The sequence below is a fragment of the Gopherus evgoodei genome, chromosome 15, assembly GCF_007399415.2.
Source record: "Gopherus evgoodei ecotype Sinaloan lineage chromosome 15, rGopEvg1_v1.p, whole genome shotgun sequence".
In the NCBI taxonomy this organism is placed as follows: Eukaryota; Metazoa; Chordata; order Testudines; family Testudinidae; genus Gopherus; species Gopherus evgoodei.
The window spans coordinates 27,771,454-27,794,605 of record NC_044336.1 but is presented as its reverse complement, the minus strand read 5'-3'; the positions used below and the strand labels follow the sequence as shown (position 1 = coordinate 27,794,605).

Here is a 23,152-nt window from a genome sequence, read left to right as displayed (position 1 = left end):
CTCAGTCTGTGGCTCTTTCATTCCTTTGAGACAGGGGCAGGTCCAGGCACCAGCACAGCAAGCCATGGGGGGTGGCCTCCCGGTCACTGAGAGGGCAGCAGTCAGGCTGCCTTCGGCGACATGCCTGCGGGAGGTCTGCTGGTCCCATGGCTTTGGTGGCAATTCGGCGGTGGGTACGCCGAAGGCACGGGACCGGCAGATCACCCACAGAAACGCCGCTGAATCCACGTGACCAGTGGACCGCCAGCAGAAACGCCACCGAAGGCTGCCTGACTGCCATGCTTGGGGCGCCAAAAAGCATAGAGCTGCCCCTGCTTTGAGAAATCGCTTCTCCTTTTGATTTGTAGGAATGACAAAACCCCAGGCACTGGCTGTGACTCCGGAGCCCTTATGGGCAAGAGATGGGGGGTACCCAGTTATGAGTCTGTACCCCGAGACTTGCCTAGAGATGGCATGTCTCCCCTGTGATCGATAGTTCTGCGAAGGGGGCCATGTGCAGTCTGTGCCGAAAGCTAAGAACTCGCTGGTTGTCATGGTTATTGGGGGAAGTATGGCTGGAAAATATCATAGGAGTAATGGAACATGGGCTGTTGTGCTCCAAAGCTGCTGGAGGTGAAACTGCTCACCTAGGCTGAGGTGGTTCTAGGAGCGAACTCAATGAAGAGGGAGAACAGCTGCCGTCTCTCAGCCCAGCCAAGCTTTTACAGTCTAGACAATGGGAGGCTCTGGCCCTTTACAGGGCACAAAAGGGGGGAACATTGGGGCAAACAGAAGGTGACAAAATGCCCCAGGTTAGGAAGAGACACAAAAGGTCTGGAACTGTATAACAGAAACAGAAGGCCCTAGATGGCATCCATTATGGAGGGGACACTGCCAGGGTGGTTGGCGTAAGAAATGTGGACACCAGCTCTCTTGACTGGCCAAGTGCTGTACAGACTGCCCATTGGGTGAGAATTACTTCATTAGACAGGAAAGGAACTCACTCATAAGTAGCGGCTCTAGATTGCAGGTTAGATTTTTCTTTTATCTGTAACCAGGAGTTTTCAATCCTTAGACTTGCTTCTATTTGACTCTGTCTTAAGCTTTGTCAGAGAAATGTGTATATCGGCTAAGTGCCAGGTGCTAAAGAGAGTGTTGAGCGGAGGCAAAGCGAGTGAACTGCAGGACATTGCTTCCACAGAGGCAGCAAATCTGTGTGCACTGTGTCCAGAAGTCAAGGACCTGGGCACTCAAGTGTAAGGAAGTGGGGTGTACAGATGGGTCAGAGGGACCTGAACCCCAGGACCGGAGCTTAACCGTGGGGACTATTTCCAGAGATATAGCCACAGGTTAATTCTACTCTGGCCCCTGACTCGCTTAGGGAGCCTAGGGTTGGTGTGTGCATATTGCCAGCCTGCAGAGGGGAAGAGTGGTCCTTGTGCAGGTTTCCTTTGAGGATGAGGACTGATAAGTTAGGTATAGAGAGATCGCTTTGTGGAAAGTGTCCACCCTCCCATCTTTTATCATGTTCCTGTCTGAGCTCATGTGAGAGCGTTGTGATTGGTTTCACCCCTGCCATTGTTATTGGGGTCTTTAGTGCACTGGATGAGGGACACCACATTTGCTGGGACGCTCAGAGGACCTTCCAGACCTGGAGAAGAGCTCTGTGTGGCTTCAATGCTTCTCTCTCTCACCAACAGGAGTTGGTCCAATAAAAGATATGACCTCCCCCATCTTGTCCCTCTCATATCCTGGGCCCGACATGCCTACAACCCTGCACGCAGCACTGCTTGAGCAGGCAGCAGAGAAATGAAACCGAAAGCAGAGTTTGTAAGTCTTAGAGGCGCCCCCTGGTGAGAACTTCTTTCATTTCTCCCTACAGCAGGGAAGGATTTTGCAGCTTTCCCTGTTCCCTAAGGGCTGCAGAGGCAGAATAGGACTGGCTGTATCTGCCTGCAGTGGGGGTTGTTTTTATGGATATTTCTAGGGTAGAGGAATTTGGGGATGGTGGTGGCTGTAGATGCACCCAACTGTACCAGCTACAAATTAACACACCTCCAGCAGGGAAAGGAGGTCTCAAAACCATTCTCCATAGCATGACCCCCTGCCCTGGTTGCATATTACTGTCTGCCACTCCCAGAAATGGCAAACTGGATATGCCTGCAGGGTGGCTGAGCCCATCAGCAAGCAAGCATAGGCTGGCATGAGCTGCATTCCAGTCAGAGAGAAGGGCCTGAGATCTTAGGAGGTGATAAGAGAAAGAAATCAGCTATCTCCTCCCCCAGGCAAATGCAGCTAGACACTGGAGAAGGTCAGGGCCATGCAGCAGGAATGAGTAAGATGCCAGAAGGCACCGTCTGGCCTGGGAGATATGGAGATGCCTCTCTGAGTACATCTACATCACAAATGATGCTTTACTCAAACTAGCACAGGTAACCATAGTAGAGAAGACATGACAGCATGGACTTCCAAGGGCCTCAGTGGACGAGATGTGGAACCTGACCAAGGTGTGACCAAGAAGCTATCCAAAAGCTTTTGTCTCCTCATGTGCCTGAAGATCTCACAGCTTTTCAGTCTTTAATGCACCTATGACACCTCCCCTCAGTTTACAGATGGGAAACTGAAACACAGGGAGGTCCAAGGTTACACACACAACCTGTGGCAGAGCAGGGAATAAGGTTTAGCTTCTATTACAATAATCTGCAACCCATTAACCCCCCCCCACTGTCCTATGACTGCAGAGGTGTTAATGGGTCATTTCACATGGAGTGGTCCCTTAGACTATCTACTAACCACTTATGCTAAACCACCTGTTGCAGCGGCTGTGCCATTCCGAGGTCTGGTCTACACTAGGGACTTACTTTGGTAGAGCGATCTCTCTCAGGAGTAAATCCACACCCAGGGGAAGTTCTGTACTAGAACTGTACAGCGGTAGCACTCTGTCCCACAGGGATGTGAAAAGGCCACACCTCTGAGTGACACAGTTGTACCCATCTAATCCCCAGTGTGCACAGCGCTATGTCGACAGGCCGGCTTCTTCTGCGGACCTACCTATTGTCTCTCACAGAGGCTGATTAACTAGCATCTTCACTGAAGCCCTACAATGCCTTCGTGCTGCTGCAGCATTTGACGTGTAGACCTGCCCTGAGAGCTGTATCTGTACTGTGTGAACCTGAAGCAGGGAGGTGGATTATCTCTGTCAGTGGCTCAACCTTCCCAGACTACGGTACCCCTTTCTGGAGTCTGATTTGTCTTGCGCACCCCCAGGTTTCACCTCACTTAAAAACTACTTGCTTATAAAATCAGACACAAAAATACAAAAAAGTGTCACAGCACGCTATTTGTGAAAAACTATTGACTTTCTCATTTTTACCATTCAGTTATAAATCAACTGAAATATAAATGTACTTCCATTTCAGTGTGTAGTATACAGAGCAGCATAAACAAATCATTGTATAAAATTTCAGTTTGTATCGACTTTGCTAGTGCTTTTCATGTAGCTCGAAAGCCCGCCCACTGCTAACGGACCCCCCCCCCCAGCCTAAGGGGAGGATCTACAGGATCTCAAAAACCCAACTGATTTTGGGGGACAACTAATAAAAGAACAGGGACAGGAGTGCGGTCAAAGGGTCATAAGAAGGGAGCCTGACGAGGACACCAGGCAGAGAACCCCGGACAGCGCCCACTGCTCCTCGAAGGCATCAAGGGAGCTAGGCAGGTATCTCGATAAGTTGGTGCACCCCCTGGCAGATCTATGCATACCCCATGAATCCCTGGTTGAGAACCCCTGGTCTATGCTGATGGGAGATGCCCTCTTGTAGGCATCCAGTGTCTACACTGAAATGCTGTGTCTGCACCATTGTAGTGATTTAAGTGTAGACATACTCTCAATCCCGTTTCCAGGCCTGGAGAAGAGCTCTGTGTGAACAGAAATTGGCCCAGTAAAAGCTATCACCTCTGGCCCTTTGTCTCATACCTAAGTGTTAGCAGGCTCAGGGCCTTGGACAATACATAAATGACTCCCACTGTGTCTAGGCCCTGGGCACAGCACCGTGTCCCTCCCCTCTCTCCCCCTGCCGAGACGAAACGCTTCCCCTGACGGACGGGGGGGGGCTTTGCAGAGGGCACGGCTCCTTGAGTCCAGCCCGCTCCGACCGGCCCTGGCAGTGCAAGTGCTTCTGCCGAAGCAGCCGCTGCCCTGTGCTGCGCAGGGACCTTTCCCCACCCCCGCAGCTGTAGCAGCGGCGCCCTGGGGCGGCAGCTCTGCCCGAGGGCGCGTCTAGCGGTCCCTGGCAGCCCGGGGTGCCCAGCCCGAGCGGGGAGCGGGTCCCCCCGGCCCGGGTGACGTTCGGAAAGCGAAACTAGCCGGCTCGCCAGCGACGCCCACTCGCGGAAACAGAAACTTTGCCGGGTCCCCGGGCAGCGGCAGCCGGCGCGGAGCTCAGGTGAGCGGCCCCAGCTCGCGGCTCGGCCCCTGGGGAGCTCGGCCGGGCACAGCACGGGGGGGGGCAAGAGCCCGGGGGGGCAGCCCAACGCTCAGGTTCCAGCCCCGGGAGCTGGCGGGGGGGGGTTGCAGAGGGCACGGACCCTCCCCCACTCCGCTGCCTCGCCAGGGGCTCAGCACTGGGGGGGAAAGAGCCCGGGGGGGGGCAGCCTGACGCCCAGGTTCCAGCCCCGGGAGCTGGCGGGGGGGCTATCGCTGGCGGGGGGGGTTGCAGAGGGCACGGACCCTCCCCCACTTCGCTGCCTCGCCAGGGGCTCAGCACTGGGGGGGAAAGAGCCCGGGGGGGGGGCAGCCTGACGTCCCGGTTACAGCCCCGGGAGCTGGGGGGGGGGGGTTACAGAGGGCACGGACCCTCCCCCACTCCGCTGCCTCGCCAGGGGCTCAGCACTGGGGGGGAAAGAGCCCGGGGGGGGGCAGCCTGACGCCCCGGTTACAGCCCCGGGAGCTGGGAGTTTGCAGAGGGCACGGACCCTCCCCCACTTCGCTGCCTCGCCAGGGGCTCAGCACTGGGGGGGAAAGAGCCCGGGGGGGGGGCAGCCTGACGCCCCGGTTACAGCCCCGGGAGCTGGGGGTTTGCAGAGGGCACGGACCCTCCCCCACTCCGCTGCCTCGCCAGGGGCTCAGCACTGGGGGGGAAGAAGCCTGGGGACCGGGGGGACAGCCCCACGCCCCGGTTACAGCCCCGGGAGCTTGCAGGGGCTTTGCAGAGGGCACGGACCCGCCCCAACTCCGCTGCCTCGCCAGGGGCTCGGCTGGGGCGGGTTCCCCGCCCCCCTGCATGGCCAGGACGGGCCCGGCTGTGGGGGGCGCTGCGTGCACCCCGGGGCTCCCTTGCCCGGCGGGCGTGACCGGGGAGCGGCAGGGTCCGGCCGCTGCTCTCCCGCGGGCCGGGACAGACTCCGCGCTTCCCTTTCGCCCCCAGGGCCAGGCGGCTGGGGACAGCTGCGATCAATCACAAGCCGCTGCACCCTGGGACTTGTAGTCCGGAAACGACTCCTTCCGCCTCGTGCCTTCCTGGGGAAGCAATTTGCATACAGCGAGCGTTCCCTGCCTTGCCATTGGCCGAGCGGCGGGGTTCATTAGCATAGGCGCTCGGGGATAGGGAGGACGCTCTCTTTATGTGCCTGGGGGGCGCCGGATCTGCATGCTGGCCCCGCCCCCTGCCGCCCCTCCCCACCCCCTCAGGCAGGAGAGGCTGCAGGTAAGGGGTTGGTGGGGGGTGGGGCTGTGTATTCCATGGGGGGCTGAGGGGAGTGTGGGGGGGCTCCCTCCTCTGTGCAGGGCTGGCTGGGGGGCCCACCCCCATCCCCCTGGCCCAGAGGGGCGCTGGCAGCAGCACGGTGACCCTGCTGCCCTGGGCTGGGGGAGTCTTAGCTGGGGGGGGGGTTCTTTGTAACCCTGCCTGGCCAGGGCAGGTATTGTGGTCCCTTGGCCAAGTGTCATGGCCCTGGGCTTCCCTCGTTGCAGCATGTATCTGTGCTGTTGTCCTATCCTCCCACCTCCGGGCCTCGCAGGTGCAGCCGTGCCCCGTACGTGCCTCCTGCCAAGTTCCTTTGTCTGCAGTTTAGGCCATGCTTGTGGTTATCATTCTTCTTCTGCTTTATTATTTGCAGAGTAGTAACAGGCCTGAAGTCCCACTCCTATGGTGCTGGGTGCTGTACACACAGGACAACAAGCCAGTCCCAGCTCCAAGGACTTTAAGGCTGGATTTTCAATTTAAGAATTCTGAACATTTTTTCTCTCCCTTGTTGCTGTTTTGCAGAAATAATGCAAACAGGCAAAACTGACTCTACAGCAAATGTCACCAAAGGCAAATAAGCAAAGTGAAGGGGAAAAGAGATTATGGGGAGGAAGCTGTGTGTGTGTGGCAGTTTGTTTGTTTTGTGCACAATGGTCTTGTTACCACATGCACACAAAGGAAAGGAAATAGTGGGTTACATTTTACAAATCTGTATTTGTGTTAAGTCTGTATGCACACATTCTGTGAATGATTTAGGCTCTTAAAACAGTTTTCATTAGTTTATTTTGCTTGAAATATTTGCACTTGCTTTTTTAAATAAATGAGCTTAACAAGTGAAGTCTCTGTTGCTTGTGAGGTGTGGGAAGCAGGGAGCTTGTTTCATTTTATGCCCAAGTAATGGTTTGTGAGGCCTTGAAACATTGCCTATCTGACCTCTGTTGCTTTCACAATTTCTCAGTGTCCTGAAGGTGAAATTTAGCAAGGGCCCAGGGTCACTAATAATCAATCAATGTTTTGCTGTCTCTCTTCCTGCTTTGAAACAGGTGGCATAAAACTTTTCCCTGAGGCACCAGTGTGCGGGTATGAAGTGCCCTAAATGTGACTACATTTCTCAAGATGCTTCTCCCAACTTCTGTAGCAGCTGTGGGTTCAGGCTGGTCCCCCACATCAGCACACAGAGTAAGGAAAAAGGTAGGAGGATGGGGGTAACTTGGGTTTACTGCTTGGCTGACTGTAGGATATTGCAAAGAGGCAAAGTTATTTGACATGTACACATGATGACATGCAGATAGTACTTAAGCAGCAGAGGTGCTCTAAACTGGATGTAGCCTGTGTCCCCGAATCAGACATTGCCTATGGGATCCCATACCCCATATGGTTGGTATACCAGATCTGAGCAGAGTTGGCAGATAGATCGGAGAAGGTGGGGAACATGCTCAAGCCTTGCCACTTTGAGCCCAAGCCACCAAACAGGGAGGGGTGAGAACATCCTAGTCCTAGTAGCCAGGGCTGGAAGAAGTCACTGGGTTTCCACTGGTGGGGTGGCTCATATGGTGTGGGGGATCCCTACTGGAAGAACCTGACCCTGGTCCTGGCCCCAAAAGCAAGAGAAGTACAGAGTGAGGTGGTCAGTGGGAGGAGAGGGCACTCAAATCTGGCCCTGAGGTGACCTCCCCCCCATTGCTGCACAGACCAGATTGGTTGGGCGCTGAGTGCCACTCCAGAACAAGTAAAAGCAGCAAAGAATCCTGTGGCACCTTATAGACTAACAGACGTTTTGGAGCATGAGCTTTCGTGGGTGAATACCCACTTCGTCGGATGCATGTAGTGGAAATTTCCAGGGGCAGGTATATATATGCAAGCAAGAAGCAAGCTAGAGATAGCAAGGTTAGTTCAATCAGGGAGGATGAGGCCCTGTTCTAGCAGCTGAGGTGTGAAAACCAAGGGAGGAGAAACTGGTTTTGTACTTGGCAAACCATTCACAGTCTTTGTTTAATCCTGAGCTGATGGTGTCAAATTTGCAGATGAACTGAAGCTCAGCAGTTTCTCTTTGAAGTCTGGTCCTGAAGTTTTTTTGCTGCAGGATGGCCACCTTAAGATCTGCTATTGTGTGGCCAGGGAGGCAGGTTTTTGTATATTGCCATTCCTAATATCTGATTTGTGTCCATTTGTCCTTTTCCGTAGAGACTGTCCAGTTTGGCCAATGTACATAGCAGAGGGGCATTGCTGGCATATGATGGCGTATATTACATTGGTGGACGTGCAGGTGAATGAACCGGTGATGGTGTGGCTGATCTGGTTAGGTCCTGTGATGGTGTCGCTGGTGTGGATATGTGGGCAGAGTTGGCATCGAGATTTGTTGCATGGAATGGTTCCTGAGCTAGAGTTACTATGGTGCGGTGTGCAGTTACTGGTGAGAATATGCTTCAAGTTAGCAGGTTGTCTGTGGGCGAGGACTGGCCTGTCATCCAAGGCCTGTGAAAGTGTGAGATCATTGTCCAGGATGGGTTGTAGATCCCTGATGATGCGTTGGAGGGGTTTTAGCTGGGGACTGTATGTGATGGCCAGTGGAGTCCTGTTGGTTTCTTTCTTGGGTTTGTCTTGCAGTAGGAGGCTTCTGGGTACACGTCTGGCTCTGTTGATCTGTTTCCTTATTTTCTCGTGCGGGTATTGTAGTTTTGAGAATGTTTGGTGGAGATTTTGTAGGCGTTGGTCTCTGTCTGAGGGGTTAGAGCAGATGCGGTTGTACCTCAGTGCTTGGCTGTAGACAATGGATCGTGTGGTGTGCCCGGGATGGAAGCTGGAGGCATGAAGGTAGGCATAGCGGTCGGTAGGTTTTCGGTATAGAGTGGTGTTAATGTGACCATCGCTTATTTGCACCGTGGTGTCTAGGAAGTGGACCTCCCGTGTAGATTGGTCCAGGCTGAGGTTGATGGTGAGGTGGAAGCTATTGAAATCGTGGTGGAATTTTTCCAGAGTCTCCTTCCCATGGGTCCAGATAATGAAGATGTTATCAATGTAGCGTAGGTAGAGAAGGGGCGTGAGTGGACGAGAGCTGAGGAAGCGTTGTTCCAGGTTGGCCATAAAAATATTGGCATATTGTGGGGCCATGCGGGTGCCCATAGTGGTGCCACTGATCTGGAGATATATATTGTCATCAAAATTGAAATAGTTGTGAGTGAGGATAAAGACACAGAGCTCAGCAGCCAGTTGTGCTGTGGCATCATCAGGGATAGTGTTCCTGACAGCTTGTATTCCATCTGTGTGTGGGATGTTTGTGTAGAGAGCCTCTACATCCATGGTGGCTAGGATGGTGTTTTCTGGAAGGTCACCAATGCATTGTAGTTTCCTTAGGAAATCAGTGGTGTCATGGAGATAGCTGGGAGTGCTGGTGGCATAGGGTCTGAGCAGAGAGTCCACATTCCAGACAGTCCTTCAGTGAGAGTGCCCATGCCTGAGATGATGGGGCGTCCAGGATTTCCGGGTTTGTGGATCTTGGGTAGTAGATAGAATAACCCAGGTCGGGGCTCTAAGGGTATGTTGATTTGTTCCGGTGTTAGTGTAGGGAGTGTCCTGAGTAGATGGTGCAGTTTCTTAGTGTATTCCTCAGTGGGATCTGAGGGAAGTGGCCTGTAGAATTTGGTATTGGAGAGTTGTCTGGCGGCCTCCTTCTGATGATGATGTCAGGGTGGTTTCTGAGGCTGTGGATGGCATTGCGTTCTGCACGACTTAGGTTATGAGGCAAACGATGTTGTTTTTCCACAATTTCTGCCTGTGCACGTCGGCAGAAGCACTCAGTGTACAGGTCGAAATGACAGTCTGGACCCTCAGGAGGAGTCCATGTGGAGTTCTTCTTCTTGTGCTGTTGGTGGGAGGGCACCTGTGTATCAGTGCACTGTTCAGTGTTGTCCTGGAAGTATTCTTTGAGACGGAGACGGCGAAAGTAGGCTTCCAGATTGCTGCAGAACAGTATCATGTTGGTGGGGGTGGCAGGGCAGAAAGAGAGTCCCCGAGATAGGACAGAATTGTCTTCTGGGCTGTGTGTGTGGTTGGATAGATTGACGATATTGCTGGGTGGGTTAGGGGTAGCACGGTTGACGATATTGCTGGGTGGGTTAGGGGTACCACGGTTGACGATATTGCTGGGTGGGTTAGGGGTACCACGGTTGACGATATTGCTGGGTGGGTTAGGGGTACCATGGTTGTGGCCCCATGTGGCAGGTAGGAGTTTAGACAGCTTACAGTCCTTTTTCCTTTGTAGAGAGGTGAAGTGAGTAATGTAGATCTCCTGCCTTATTTTAGTGAAGTCTGTTTGTATGGAAGTTTGGTTATTAATGAGTCTCCAGGTTGGAGAGCTCTTTTTTGATGTTTTCCTGTTTGCTGTATAGGATGCTGATCAGGTGGTTCCTCAGTTTCTTTGATAGAGTATGGCATAATCTCTCTCACTGTGGTCTGTGTAGTATGTAGATAGCAGTGGATTTTTTACCTTTAGTCCATTTGGTATGATGTCCATCCGTTTGCATTTGGAAAGGAAAATGATATCTGTCTGTATTTGTGCAAGCTTTTTCATGAGATTGATGGATTTCCACTCCATAAGGCTGAATGCAGTGCCTTGCATGGTGTCAAGTATCAGAGGGGGAGCCGTGTTAGTAGCTGGATCTGTAAAAGCAGCAAAGAACAAGGACACAGACACAACTATGGACCACCTGGGAGGGTTTGAGCCAATGAGCAAGTGGAGGGAGGGAGGGGGGCGGAGACGGACAAGCCCAGGAACTGGTAAGACTTGTAGAGAGAACAAAGAAAGAGCGGCGGGAAAAGTAGCAGTGCTGAGCTGGGGCAGAGAGACACCGGGATGGGTGCAGGCAGAGCTGAACTAGGAGCTGCCTGGAGGAGAGACAAAAGGAGACTGTTAGGGACGCACAGGCTGGAGCTTCCAGGCCAGCTGATACCAAGCAGCAAGCAGCAGAGGGCACGGACAGGTTAGACTGACCCAAGGGTGGTGTGGTTGCATCGACCCAAAGCACAGATTTTGTGCATATCTGGCTTGGTATGGGGGTAGGGGTGGGCTACGTGCTGTATCAGGGCAAGGGAGTCTGTGTAACCACTGCTAGAGATCCTGACCTGGGAATGCCTGGCTTTGCTGAGTTGGATAAAAGTGTTGTGCTTTTGTAAAACATGGTACTTGTCCAAGGGTTACCTCTGATCTCCTGGAGAGAGGATTGGAGTCTGTGCAGAGGTGTGTGGCTGGGACCTGTTCCCCAACCCTGGGAATCCCCCACCTGACAATGGGCAGGGTGAGAATCAAGTTGCCTGCCTTGTCTCTACCTTTATAGATGTCATTATTATTGTTACTTTTTACTGCGGTTGCACCCTTAAATGTGTGTTGTGTTGGGCACTGTGCAAACAAAAGGGTTTTTTGTGTTTTTTTTGTTTTTAAATTGGGTTTTTGCTGTTTCCTGCTTTAAGATTGATAGAGGAGTCCTGAAACATTTGTTCCAAAAGCTGGGAATGGGCAAGAGGGGATGGATCACTTGGTGATTCCCTGTTCTGTTCATTCCCTCTGGGGCACCTGGCATTGGCCATTGTTGGAAGACAGGGTTCTGGGCTAGATGATCCATTGGTCTGACCCAGTATGGCCGTTGTTATGTTCTTCTTCTTTTTGTTTTTATTTCTGAAATTTTCGGATTGCTTTTCACTTTAGAAATATCTGGAGTGTTAAGGCTGCTCTTCACTGGTTTGGCAGGAATATGCAAAGAGCTCTAATGCCTTACACTGAATGGGCGGCAGGTGCTGAATCTTTAAGCAGCTTCCTTTTCCAAATGTTAAATAATCACTGAAATTAAAAAGGTGCTAATAAAACACACACTATTTTGAGCAGTCTAATTGAAAATCCCTTCTCTCTCAACTGCTCAGCTTTCAGTCGGGAGCAAATGTATCTCACCTCTGCACTAGCCTGACGAACTGGGAAAGTTCTTAATGTTTTCTCTGAATACTGTGTTGGTGCCTCAGTGTCCCCATGGCAGTTCTTAAGTATCTGGCAGAGCAAAGGGCCAGTGCACCTAAAGGCCTGACACTCTGTCTCCTAGCAACTGATGGCCTGGGCCCCTCCTCTGCAAAGGTGCCAGCTGAAGGTGTTGGAGACAAAGGGATCAGGTGACCTCCTGGCCCGGGAAAGGGGCTGGGAGGGGTTGTTAGTCTGGAGCTGGCTGGGGTCAAGGGTGGAGGGCAGACCTGGGGGTCTGGCTCACTGCCCCCCAGAATGGACCCAGCCGAGGGGTCCGGTTCGCTGTATCTACAAGCTCTGTTTTAGACCCTGTTCCTGTCATCGAATAAACCTCTGTTTTACTGGCTGGCTGAGAGTCACGTCTGACTGCAAAGTGGGGGTGCAGAACCTGGTGGCTTCCCCAGGACCCCGCTGGGACGGGCTCGCTGTGGGAAGCGCACGGAGGGGCAGAGGATGCTGAATGCTCCAAGGAGAGACCCAGGAGGTGAAGCTGTGTGAGCTTCTTGCCCTGAACAAGTCTGCTCCAAGGGAGAGGAGGCTCCCCAAAGTCCTGACTGGCTTGGTGGGGAGCAGTTCCAGAGCATCGCCTGTTGACTCCGTGACAACTAGTTGTCTGGTTATCATCATAGTGTAAAATAGTAATGGGGTTTAAGTCAGGCCTCAGCCAAATGGCTTATCAATGTTTTCATTCAAATCTTTCTGCTTTAATGTTGTTTAGATGCCATGGCAATTTGAGGAGACAAAACCAATTCAGTGTGTGTTATGCATTATATTGAGAAGACACACAGGGAAATGTAAAGCTAACTTCCCTACAACACTAAATGCAATAATTAAATTGAAGTTACAGTGGAGATCAGATGAATGAATCAGGGAATTAACAGCATACATTAAAATCAATAATAATTCAATAAGAAAGTAGATTGAGATCGCTGCTTGCTCGTTTACCTGGACTTTTTGAAGTTGCAGTTTGAGCTGCTAATAGCCCTCAGTCTCTTGCCTGAGATCTCGCAAGTGAATCTGGGTATTGCAGCTTCACACTGCAGCTGCATTGCGCAATCCTGGTAGAACATGATCAAGCTTAACCTTTGGTTCACTTTTGGGGCCTTCCCTCCAACGGACGTTTCTCCACTGCATATGTCTGAGGCCACAATCCTGGTTTTCTCCTGAGCAGGTGAGAGCAGGGAAACAACAGGAGATGACTCCATTACAACTCCTTATCTGGATTAATAGTTAGGGACTGACAAATGGGTCTCTGGACCTTAAGGCCTAGCCACTTCCTTGGACCTGACTTGTAGCCCGTTGCCTTTTGACCTACACAATTGTCAGTGCCCCTTACTCATTCAAACCTCACATTTCAGCAATGACACCTAGGGCAAGCCTGCACTATAAAATTAAGTCCACCTAAGTTACGTTGACTTACAGCCTCACAGTAATTAAATTGCTTTTGCATGTCCACACTACGCTCCTTGTGTCAGTAGTGCGTGTCCTCATCAGGAGCACTTGCACCGATTTAACGGTTAGTGTGGGGCATTGTTAGACGTCTTCTGAAAGGCAGCAACAGTCGATGTCAGCAACACAGCGTCTACACTGACACTGCGTCAAACTAACGATGTCCGCCTAGGCACTGGGCCTCTTGTGCAGGTGGCGTTATTAAGTCGGTATAGTGGGCAGTTACGTTGGTGGGAACTGCACTTCACTGTAGATACTTACAGAGTTATGTCAACATAAGCTGCTTTACATCAACCTAACTGTAGCACAGGCCAGGCCATAGGGCCGCACAACCCACAGTAAGAAATTACTGAACTGTCACCTATGGTTTGACAAGGTGAAGAGAGTGAAAGGTCGTCTTGCTCTAACAAAGCCCAAAGACAAAACTGCTTCAAAGCTGCTTTTGAGATCCGGTTAATGTAAAAACAACGAGGAGTCCGATGGCACCTTAAAGACATCTAAACAGATCTGTTAGTCTTTAAGGTTCCACTGACTCCTCATTGTTTTTGTGACTACAGACTGACACAGCTGCCCCTGATACTTGTTAGTATAAAGTCATTACAAAATAGATTAGATTGAAGTTGATACTTACGCTACTATAGAGTAGGTGCCCTACAGAACAAGCCTTTCAGCCGAGACAGAGGGTATGGCTACACTTGGAGATGTGCAGCGCTGGGAGTTACAGCTGTGTTCGTACAGCTGTGTAGGGAAAGTGCTGCAGTGTGGCCACACTGACAGCTACCAGCGCTGCAGTGTGGCCACATTTGCAGCATTTGCAGTGCTGTTGGGAGTGGTGCATTGTGGGCAGCTATCCCAGCGTTCAAGTGGCTGCAACGTGCTTTTCAAAAGAGGGGGGTGGGGTGGAGCGTGACAGGGAGCGTGGGGGAGACAGAGAGAGTGGATTTTTGGAGCTGACACTGTGTCAGCTCCCTGCCTTGCAAGTTCTAAGGACTGGAAGATACACAGTGCCTACCTTCAATCGTTTTAAAAGTTTTGACCTTTCCCCCACCTGTCTTTTATTCACTAAATGTAAATTATGCACTCCTAAATAGTCTTTAGACCATATAAGCAGCTGCTCAACACTACCCCTCCCCTCTCTCCTCAAGAAAACAGCTGTGAACATTCCAAAGCAATTCTCCTGCCTCCGCTCCCTCACTCGCTGGAGCAAAGAGCAGCTGTGTTTGTTTTTTAGCTAAGTAGCTACGGGGAGATTGGAGTTCAGTCATTCTTCCGGTTTGTTGTGGACAGGAATTCTGGGATACCTCCTAATACCCTGGAGGCCAATAATAGCGCTTTTGGTGGCCACACTTGATGACCAGCGCTGCATCACCAGCGCTGGAATCGCTACACCCCAAGCAGACCAGGTGCAAAGCACAGCCAGCACTGCAACTCCCTGGTTGCAGCACTGGCTGTACAAGTGTGGACACAGAGTGAGTTGCAGCGCTGTAACCCCATCACCAGCGCTGCAACTCTCCAGTGTAGCCATGCCCAGAGTCACAGGACTTGTTTGGGATGTAAAACACACGTGGAATTGTTTCTCAGGTCCTTTCGGGCCCCTTTCATGCATCATGAAGAAGAGAACAAGGGCACAGCTGTGATTTCTATCCCACCTCCTTTGCAGGCCACCTTCTGTATTACATTTGTTATTTAAGCCCCCATTTTACTTGTAGATTTTTTTTTTTGCATTGTATTTGTTTCCTTTTTGTTGTTTTTGGGAGGGAGGGGGAGGAGATTTTATGCTTTGACTCTTGTGATTTATTTACGTTCTTCCTGTTCTCTATGGGGCTAGATAAGCTCTTGGGCTTTGTTGGCTTTGCCTTTCATACCCACATGCACACACCAAGGCCCTGCTCACTTCACATTCCACAATCCTGCCCTGAGGATTATGCAGGAGGAAACTGGTAACATCTATGATACAATGGTGAATGCACCGCTCAAGATGATGTTGCATAAAGCCATGGCGCATATGGGAAGCCAAAAGGGGGGGGGTGGGGGGATTAGGGGATTTCTGGACTGAACAGAGGAAGGGATGCTTTGAGTTTCAGCCTCGGGGCTGAAATATACTTTCAGGACCAGCCCTCTCTAATCTCCTTTCTGGCAGTATAAATTCAGCAGCTTGTGCTGTTTTGGTAATGTGATGCAGAGTGGGGCTTCCAGCTGAGTCATTTTCACTGGCCCTTCTCTCTTAACCTTGGTTTAGGGCTGAGAATTGTGCCTTTCCTCCCTTCTGAGGTTATTTCCAGTGTTCTCTTCAGAAAGGGGTGTGGAAGCAATGTTCATGTCTCAGTCCATGCATTTATTCAGCATTTGTGATTTCCCTTCTTCCTTTCCCCCACTCTGGTTGAGAATTACGTGTTGTCTCCTCCTTGTTTCCTCACTGTAAAATTAATAGAGAACTTTTTCTCAGTTGTAGGTAGTGGAGATGTAAAGCCAGCTCCAGTCCCTGAGTGGGAAGTGGAGAGTGGGCGAGAACTGAAGGTAGAGGGTGCCTTCTCAGTGCCAGCTGCTGATGGACAACCACTGACCAAAGAAACACAGGGAAAGCCAGGAGAGCTGCTGTCACGGAGCTTGGGGACTCAAAGCGATGTCTCAAAGAAGAAAGTGAGTATGTCGGAATGCGCTGGTGCAGACTGTGTACTGTGCAGAGACCTTGAGGAATCTTCCCATTTCCCTACAATATTGGAGTGGGTAAGGACACGGGGTGCCGAGTAGCATGATCCAAGCAAATAACTCCTCTGCTTTCTCTCTCATTTACAGAATGAGGCACCTATTACTAATGCTTTTTGCTCAGGATCTGGAACCACTAACTGCATTTTTGTTTAAAAAATTTTGTAGCAAATGGTGTCTCAGTGTATGTCGCTGAGATGCTGAATCATACAGCTTCCCCTAACAATATGTTTCCAGCAATAATAGAATCAATAAATGATACAGGAAAGCTTCAGGATTAAGAATCTGTCTGTCCCAAGTCAATAGCTGCTTGTTAGGGGATTTATCAGCCAATGCTGCTGCATTAGGCTGGGTCTGCACTAGAAACCTTTGCCAGTATAATAACGTTGCTTAGGGGTATGATCTTTCTGATATATGTATACCAACAAAAGCCCTAGGGTAGACATGGTTATGCCAGCCAAAAATGCTTTTGATGTTATAGCTTACTTTCTTCAGAGAACTGGTGTAAGAAGCTATACCAGCAATAGCACTCTTTGCTGGTATTGTATAGCAAAACCTTTCTCATGTGGACAAGTCCTTTAATGTCCGATTCTCCTATTGCTGAAAACTTTAAATGCTTGGGAAAACAGATTCTCAGAGTTACTTGGATTTCAAATCCTCTTTTATCACAACTTATAGCAGAGGACTTAAAAAAATTGTTTCAAGCTGCCTCTTTCTTTAATGGTGACTTCATAATGCTGACAGCTTTATTAAATTCCAGAATATTCTAATTGAGATCCCCAAGACATTTAAAAAAAACCCAACATGCCTCTGTTTTCAGTTTTGTGTGAGTTAACAAAATCTCTCGTGAACATAGAAACTTTACATCTACTATCATAATCGGAATGTTTCTAGATTCTAATTAATATTTTATGGTAACTTATCTCATTCAAAGAATTGGAGCTTCATGTGGTAAACGTTGGCCCAAAATTATTATACAACAAACAATACTTACACAACAATAGACAATAAACCATTGTGTGCAATGTCATACACCAGAATATATGTGGAGGGATGAACAGAGAACTTATTTTTGTAATATAATTTTGGCAGAAATACCTACAGTTATGCATTTTTGTCACTGGTATAGTATGTTCCCTAATTTTATTATGGTGTGGTTGGCGTGTGTTTGGGTGTTTTGGGTTTTGTTGTTGTTTTTAAATCTGTAACTTCCAGCTGTGTGATTTTTGTGTGTAGATAAGTGAAGATGATAACAGCTAAACAAATTTAACTGAGACTTGTGAACTGCCCACTTAAAACCTGGGCTTTCTGTGACAGTCAGAGAGCAATACACTCGCAGGCTGAAATTCATCCTATGCGGAGTGTAATCCAGAGGGCTAGCCTGCTGGTTTGCTTTTTTATATCCTGCCTATTAGCTTCTACTTTGCTCGTTTGGTTGTATTTTGTTTAGTTTACTCTGTGTTTGGCTGTAACGCAAGGAGTCTACAAGTCTGTATCCTGTATGATTGGTTTCAGCAAGTTAGCATAAGTATGGTGAAGTAGGCTTGTGACCCTTGACATAGATAAACGGCCTAACAGTCACCCCTGAGGCCTGGTCTACAGCGTGTGCGTGCGCGTGTGTGTGTCTAAGTTACGCAACTTCAGCTACGTGAATAACATAGCTGAAGTCGACGTACTTAGATCCACTTACCGCGGTGTCTTCACTGCAGTAAATCAATGGCTGATGCTCTCCCGTCAACTCTAGACTAGCTGTGATAAATCGATCCCTGCTGGATCGCTTGCTGCCCGTAATGTAGACAAGCCCTTAGACATGTCTACTGAAGAGTAGGAGTCGGAACTCAGTGGTAAATAGTGACCATAGGGGACACTGCAGGAACATGGATGTAACAACCATAAACCAGTTCAGGCAAGAAGTGGCAGGTCTGAGAATGAGCTAATTGGCATTAATATGTATAGATATGTTAGGCTATAGAATAAGTGCACTTCAATACTATGTGGGTGAGGAAGTTAGATTTGGGCTTAGAAGGTTTGGCATTGGCATGAATATTCATGATAGTGCTCAGGCCCCATGAAGGCAAACCACCACATGGAATTATTATTCTGTTACTTCTTCCTCTTCTTTTGAGTTTTAGCCTTTATCTTTATCTTTGAGTCTTTTAGCTGTCGATTGTTAACTTAGCTACTCAGCATTTGACCCTTCAGCTCTATTATTCACCATCAGTCTTGGGCACTGAGGAACCTGGACCTGGCAAAAGAACGGCCACACTGGGTCAGACCAAAGGTCTGTCTAGCCCAGTGTCCCATCTTCAGACAGTGGCCAGCTAAGTGCCCCAGAGGGAATGAGCAGAACAGGTGATCATCAAGTGATCCATCTCCTGTCGCCCATTCCCAGCTTCTGGCAAACACAGGCTAGGGGCACCATCTCTGTTAACACCCCTGTAGTCATAGGATAAAAATGGGTGTTAGTTACAGATTGGTTTACCATAATAAGCCATAAATCCATGGGAGCGACATGTCTACAACACTGCATACATGCATTTCCATGATCACTTTGGTTCCTGTAGGGACTGCGGTGCCAGATTCCTTGCACAGTCTCTCCTCCAGTGTCGCATGTTGGTGAGCGAAGTGGTAGTTGGAGAGGGTATGCTTTCTCCCCGCCCCCAAGTCTCAAGCACTCGCCAGATAACGTTCATAAGGAGCAGCAGGGAAAATTTGACTTGTTTCAAGTAGAGAAAATAGATAAATAATTTTATTAAAAATTGCCCATGCCATAAACTAAAAACACAAGCTGCAAATAACACTGCAGTGTAAAGTACTACTCATCCTACCCTGACAGATAAATATTGATTAGCAATTGTATCTCACTTCCTGATCTTTCTGAAAGTGAAGCCATTTTTCAACAGACAGCAAAAGCTGCAAGCGGTGTAGTCTGGAGTGAGTTGAATGATGCTAATCCCCTTTCCAGAAAGAGGAGAAAGGAGAAACCAGTCCAATTTGAGGGTAGCAGCCCATCTCCTACAAGTCCACAGCAGGTAGTTCTCATGGGTAGTTCCTCTACCAGAGCAGCCTAAGCAAGCACATTCCCCTGAAGCCCCAATTACTAGCACAGGTGTCTGTTCTGGGTCCACAGCTGGATGCCAGCCTGAAGTGATTAAACTGAATAACTGCTGTCAGCAGTTCCTGAATGGTCCCTGCCTGACGCCTTGGACAGAGCCAGTGTCTCTGTAATTCCTGTGTATACATAGTTCTGAATCTGGAACCAGTCTCTGGTCACAATCTCTGTGCTGGCAAATGAGGTGGATGGATTTGTTGTTTCTCTCCTTTCATCACATAGCTCTAAGTTTTCCCTCCTCCAGCTTAACAGGGTGCTTTGTAATAGCTGTCCATGACTGTCCACATTCACCATTGCTCTCCCGCTGTTATTTGTGCTTGGTTACCTGCGACCCAGCTGTATGCTCATCGGAGTGACAATCTGAAGCATGAGGTGGGAAGACCTTTGTTTTTTTTCCCACCTGCCTGAGTTTAAAACCAGCAAATACAGTGAATCTGGCCTGGGTTTGATAATTTTGACTGGCAGGTGGGTGAGGAAGCAAGCCAGTTATTTTGGAAGAGGTCATAAGAGGCTTCTCAGCCAAGAAGAGCCTGGCTTCAGGGAAACCCACAGATATCACACACTCTCTTTCAGCTAGTGTGTCCCTTCCATTGCTCCAGCATTTCAAGCACTTTCATCTCACCAGAACCATTATTGTGTGTTGTGAAACTGAGCCTTTTATTTCGTGTTCTCAGTCGGGGGCCTTGAACAGAATGTGTAAAATTCTTTAGTTTGATACTTGTGAGAGTGACCCTGCTACAAAAAACTGTTCTAAGAAGTTTTGTATCAGATTTGGTTTCTTTATCAATAAGAAGGGGAGGGGGGAAAAAAGCCTTTCCTGCCTACACACAGCCCCCTCCTTACATTGCCTGGACCCTCGATTTCACCTTCCCCAAGGAGTGAAATACTCTAGTAAATACAACCAGCTGTAATAATGGAGCAAGTGAGAAGCTGGCAGGAAGGCTTAGACAGTGTCCTTTTCAGAGCATCATAATATTATACATTTTATACAGAACTTTTCATTCTGATGGTTTTCCCCCAAAGACTTTTACCAACCATAGATACAGGACTCCCTTCCTCATTCATGAAATGCAGCAGCCTCTGAGCTGGAATATATATATAAAACAGTGGTTCTGTACCTGCAAGAGTGTAGGACATGAAGTCAGGAAGAGTTAAGGTATCCATTTAAAATAGCAGTGGTTAGGTCAAATGCGGTTACCTAGTTTAGAATTTGGTTAGGAGTCGCTTAGTTTTAAGTAGCTCACACAAAGCATTTTCCTTCTCTCTGAACTAAGGTAGGATTTTATTTTTTTTCCCCTCCTGTTTCTCTTTGCCTTTAAAATCAGAAAGTGATGGCATAAGCAAGGATGTTTTAGGGGCTGGGGTTGGAGTATGACAGAGACGGACCAGTTATTCTGTCTCCACCTACAGGGGACACAGGGACTGGGGACATACCAACTATGTTAAGGGAAACAGTGAATACAGGATTTCCCCACTATGAGTAAGCAAGGATGTGTGTGTGTTTTACTTCCCTACATAGAAAAAGAGAAAGAGGAATAAGAGTAAGAAGAATCCTTCTGACTCTGGGATGCAGGACTCTTTGACCTCTGTAAGTTCAGCACCTTGTAGTCTGGACTCTCCTTTGAGCTCAGAATTGGCTGATGCAAAAAATCCAGCTCAAGAAAGCCAAATCCAAGAGAATGACGTGGCCAAAGCAGAGGCTGAGTCATCTCCCTGTAACAACGAAAGTCCGATTAGAAGTGACCATTCCTTATGCCCCTTGGGAAGTGAGGGTCAAAGTCCAGAGACGATTGTGGAAGAGAATCCCAGCAGCAGTGACACCAGGCACCAGGCAGTGCAGAATGGTATCAATGATGAGCTTGCTCAGCCTGCAGGCTCCAGAGCTGCAGAAGAGAAGATGGAAGATGAAAGTTCCCCAAGCGATGGCCAGATGGCCAGAGAAAATAAGGGTTCCGACAAGAAGGAAAGTGAGAGCAGCCCCACTGAAGTTGACCAGCCTTCAGAAAATAGATCAGATACCCAGACATCAGGGGGAGACAGCGATGCACTGGCTTCCAAAGAGGGAGAGAGTGTATCCTTAGGGTTTTGCTCCAATATGGAAGCACCTGCGAGTAAGGATTCAAATTCTGATGTAGACCATCCGAGTTGGAAGAAGAAAGTCTCCTTTCCTGAAGCTGAAACAACACAGAGCAGGAAAGTCGAACAAGAGAGCAAGCAGCAAGCAAGTGCTCCAGTTTCAAAGGTAAACTGCCAAATAACCATGTGATTATGTTGGAATAAGTTTCCTTCTTTTGAACTTTGAAATGGTTACTGCAGTAAATTGAAGCCTGTTCATTTCTGCCACCCCAGTCGAACAACCTGAGGAGATAGGGAGGAAGTAAGGGGCACTTTGCAGCATCCTGCCAGTCTGTTTGCACAGGTGTATCTTACATCTGTGAACTTCTCTGTTCACCTTTGGTTAGTTCCAGGGGTGCAGGAGTCGCCCTTAGTACAAGAATAGCTATACTACAGTAGTCCAAGTGCCTCTCCATTGCTGGGTGATTTACTAAACCATCTTGGGCTTAAGTCTTCTCCTCCCCTCTCCAAAGCCCCCCATTGGGTTCAGCTTTATCTCTGAGCAGAACTTTATTCAGTGAAACGAGTGTAATTTTCAGCATTGCTCTTGTCAGTTTTCTCTCTGTTGGTAATGAAGTGGGTACAGGTGTTAAATGGCTCAGAATCCCTGTCAGTTTTTCCCCATAGAACTTGAAAAACACGTGGCATTGAACTTTATCTCGTGGTCCAGTCCCCACTTCTCCCTCCATTCCCCAATCTCACAGCAGGGCTCAGCACAGTCCACACACTACAGAAATGCATATACATTGCCTGTGTTGCTTCATTATGCTGGCTTTACAGCCCCTCTGAATGTGGGGTTCAGTCCCAGAATGGACCTGTTGAATTGCAGATATTTTCTCTTCCTTTATACCCCTTCCTCCAGGAACCTATGACATGGTGACTTCTGCCAGTCAACAATGGCATTCAATTCCATGTAAAACCTGATCAGAGCACTCTTGCGGCTCTGGCTGTTAGGTTGGTCAGAAGATTTGCCTTCGTTTCCTCTGGCCCTGGGGAATGACAAACCGACCAGTCTTTGGAACTGAACGCAGCCCTGGTGCAGAACACTAAACGCAGGCCCAACTGAATCAGTTTTGAATTGAGTTGTTTGACATGCAACATCATACTTTAGATATCGCATGCCACCTTGAACAAATCCGGTTGGTTTCTATGAAAGTCGTGTCGTTGAGGTTCATTGCTTTTGACTCATTCTGTGCATTTGTGTCACAGAACATGGAAGCGGTAACCAAAGGAACCTCAAGAAAGGGAACACCCAAAGAAATGGAAAAGAAGACAAATCAAACAAAGGCAATTGAAGCTCCTAACACAGATTATGCAGCAGCTGTTTCAGGCAATAATAAGAAGGACAAGAAGCAGCAGAAAAATCAGGAAGCCAATGCAAATAGAATTAAGCCAAGGTAGAGTATGCCCTCTTTTAAAGTGCTGTTGAAAGTAATGAGGACCAGCCAGTAGCTGCTATTGGGTAATTGTAGATGGGTTCTCTTCTGTTTCAGCATAGACTAGGCTTAAAATAAAAGCTTCCTAGTGTTTGAATTATTCACAGCTTTGCAAGCCAAGTGCTGATTTTTGTGTGTGGGGCTTCTCTGCTTTTGCACTTCAATGGAGTTACGCCAAGGGGAGGGGTTCTCCCATTGCTGTAGGTGTTCCTTCTCCATGAGAGGTGGTAGCTCGGTTGACCAAAGAATTCTTTTGTCAAACTAGCACTGTCTACATGGGGACTTAGGTCAGCTTAGCTACCTTGCTCAGAGTGACATAGCTGGGTCAGTCTAATTTTCTGTTGTAGACCAGCCCTTAGATTCAGTGAGGTGGAAAGATACGAGAAGGTTGTTCCAGCTGGGAGGAGCTACAGAGGAAAGGTTCTCTCACCAGCAGTGTTGAGATTACAGGGAGGAGGCAGTTGCTGGATGAGCAGAGTTAGCAGGAAGGTGATTAGAGAGAGACAGGGTCTGTGAGGTAGGCAGGAAGTGGCCCATGAAGAGAGTCTGAAATAAGCAGGGCAGGTTTTCAAGTGGATTTTTCAATGAAACCAATAGGGAGCCCATG

General features: G+C 49.0%; 1 protein-coding gene across 2 annotated transcripts in view; it reads left to right on the top strand.

Moving 5' to 3' along the window:
• The first annotated feature begins 4,259 nt into the window (after positions 1-4,259).
• RNF213 (ring finger protein 213) overlaps positions 4,260-23,152 on the top strand; it is a 91,411-nt gene continuing 72,518 nt past the window's right edge. The window contains exons 1-6 of one of the 2 annotated variants that reach the window (XM_030534253.1): positions 4,260-4,424; positions 5,406-5,684; positions 6,767-6,914; positions 15,623-15,816; positions 20,514-21,236; positions 22,319-22,506. In XM_030534253.1, coding sequence (XP_030390113.1) covers positions 6,806-6,914; positions 15,623-15,816; positions 20,514-21,236; positions 22,319-22,506 — 1,214 coding nt within the window. In that variant the 5' untranslated portion in view covers positions 4,260-4,424; positions 5,406-5,684; positions 6,767-6,805. The remainder of the gene's footprint in view (positions 4,425-5,405; positions 5,685-6,766; positions 6,915-15,622; positions 15,817-20,513; positions 21,237-22,318; positions 22,507-23,152) is intronic. The other variant, XM_030534254.1, reaches the window with a different exon arrangement.